This window comes from Colobus angolensis, unplaced genomic scaffold, assembly GCF_000951035.1.
Source record: "Colobus angolensis palliatus isolate OR3802 unplaced genomic scaffold, Cang.pa_1.0 Scaffold238, whole genome shotgun sequence".
Classification (NCBI taxonomy): domain Eukaryota; kingdom Metazoa; phylum Chordata; class Mammalia; order Primates; family Cercopithecidae; genus Colobus; species Colobus angolensis.
The window spans coordinates 561268-563594 of NW_012115577.1; the positions used below are offsets into that span (position 1 = coordinate 561268).

The 2327-nt window shown below is 44.6% G+C and overlaps 1 protein-coding gene across 1 annotated transcript in view; it reads right to left on the minus strand.

The window, feature by feature from the left end:
• MUC22 (mucin 22) overlaps window positions 1–1994 on the minus strand; it is a 24215-nt gene extending 22221 nt beyond the window's left edge. Inside the window, exon 1 of the mRNA XM_011945064.1 lies at window positions 1925–1994. Coding sequence (XP_011800454.1) covers window positions 1925–1994 — 70 coding nt within the window. The remainder of the gene's footprint in view (window positions 1–1924) is intronic.
• Between the last annotated feature and the right edge of the window lie 333 nt (window positions 1995–2327).

Sequence of the window (2327 nt, forward strand, 5' to 3'; positions counted from 1 at the left end):
ACTTTATAGACCTAGTGGTGGGAAAAGAGGAGGTGCCTGTCAGCACTTGCATGCTTGTTCCCTTTTGTAAGGGAATGTTATTTAAATCTATGTTTTACAGTAGACCAAGAGTTCCACGGGGACCAAGACCATGGCATTTCCCACTCCATTCCTCACCGTGGCCTAGCACGCAGCAGTGCCTGGCCCAGAGGAGGAGCTCTATACATGTTTGTTGAATGACTACATGAATGACAGTTTCTTCTGAGGTAAGGGGACTCTTGCTTAAAATCAGACAGATAGGACTGGAGTTTGGGATTAGGACAGGCGACGGGTGGATCTGGAAGGCATGGGTAGGTAGAGAACAGTTGAAGCGTTCAGGATGAAGGCAACAGGAAAGGGAAGAAAAAGAAGTGCTGAAGCGGGTGAGGGAGCGAATCCAGAGTAGGGTGCAGGAAATAGATGCATACTGAGGAAGAAGGGGGAAGCACCCTAAATCCTGCACATCATCCAACCTAGACCTTCTCTTTCAACCACACCTCCCGCTTCTTGAAGTGCTATCCTACAGTAAAGGCAATGGAATGGATAAGCTGATCAACCTGGTGTCTTATAATTAGGGAAGATACATTGATGTAAGAAATCAAAGACAGGAGTGAACGGAACTTTCTCAGACGGTCCGTTGGAGTCACACGGAGCCCAGTTCACTTCTCCCCTGGGCTGTTTCCTTTGACAGCCACCTCTGATCCAATGCCAGAGCCAACCCCTCAGTGGCTGACCTCCAATTTGTTCCTACCAAGGAAATTCTCAGGGGATTAGACATGGATTTGGAATCAGGCAGCATCCAAAGAAGGATTGAAGCAAAAAAAAAAAAAAGTAGATGTTGGCGTAGATGCAGTGATCAGGGAACACTTCTACACTGCTGGTGGGAATGTAAACTAGTAGTCACTATGGAAAACAGTGTGGAGATTTCTTAAAGAACTAAAAGTAGAGCTACCATTTGATCCAGCAATCCCACTACTGGGTATCTACCCAGAGGAAAAGAAGTCATTATACGAAAATGATACTTGCACACACATATTTATAGCAGCACAATTCACAATTGCAAAGTCATGGAACCCAAATGCCCATCAATCAACGGGTGGATAAAGAAACCGGCATATATATATGAAGGAATACTATGCAGCCATAAAAAGGAAAGAATTAATGGCATTTGCAGCGACCTGGATGACACTGGAGACTATAATTCTAAGTGAAGTAACTCAGGAAAGGAAAACCAAACATCGTATGTGCTCACTGATATGTGGGAGCTAAGCTATGAGGACTCAAAGGCATATGAATGATACAATGGACTTTGGGCACTAGGGAGGGAGGACGGGGGAGGGATGAGAGATGAAATACTACCAATAGGGTGGGTGCAATGTATACTGCTCAGTGATGGGTGAACCAAAATTTCACAAATCACTACTAAAGAATTTACTCATGTAAGCAATTATCACCTGTACCCTGATAACCTATGGAAAAAAAACAAAGAAGGATTGAAGGATTTTTACTTGACTTTAGACTGAGATCCTGGTTTTAATTTGGAATTAAGAATGCTATTGGAAGTAGAATTTTCCAGTTAAAAACAAAACTTTTATCCAAGATACAAAGGAAAGTAAAAGTCTCACCGCCATCTCATTTCCCCAGCACCGCCCCACCACCACCACCCCACAACTTGTGCTCACAGTCACAGCTCAGGGAGACTAATACAGATTTGCTTCTAAGATAGCATCAGAGTCACGGTCAATGGAATTGGGATCAGTACTGTCTTTTGCAGAAATGGGCAAAAAAAAAAAAATCATCATTGTTTCTGGAAGAAGAGTCATGCCTAGACAGAGGATCCCCCATCTCCTTCAGGCTTTATGTGGCCTCCATGCCCCTCTCCTTCCTTAACTGCTAAGTAACTTACTGGGTCCCAGAAATCCAAAGAGAAGCAGCCACAGGAACGAGAAGGCAGGAGAAATGTTTCCTCTTCTCATCTCTAAATGATGCACATAGAAGTTGTCATTTAGATGCCTGGGTTTCAAAGGAAGAATAGGTCAAAGAGGCGGAGAGACAAGGGGCAAATCCCCTGGGCCTTGATAGAAAATAAAGTTGCACAAAAAGACCCAAAGGCCAGCCACTGCCAGGGTAAGCCTTGTAGGCAGGTGGGATGGTTGCAGGGAGCCCCCAAATTGCTCCACAGTTTGGCTTCTTGTTTTTCTTCTTTTTTCCTCACAAGCATATCTGTGGCATTTATAGCTGATACTGAGTAGGAGAGGCCAGAGCTTTGGGTCCTCCCTCCCCAGGGAGGGGCATCTCCTCACTGTGCT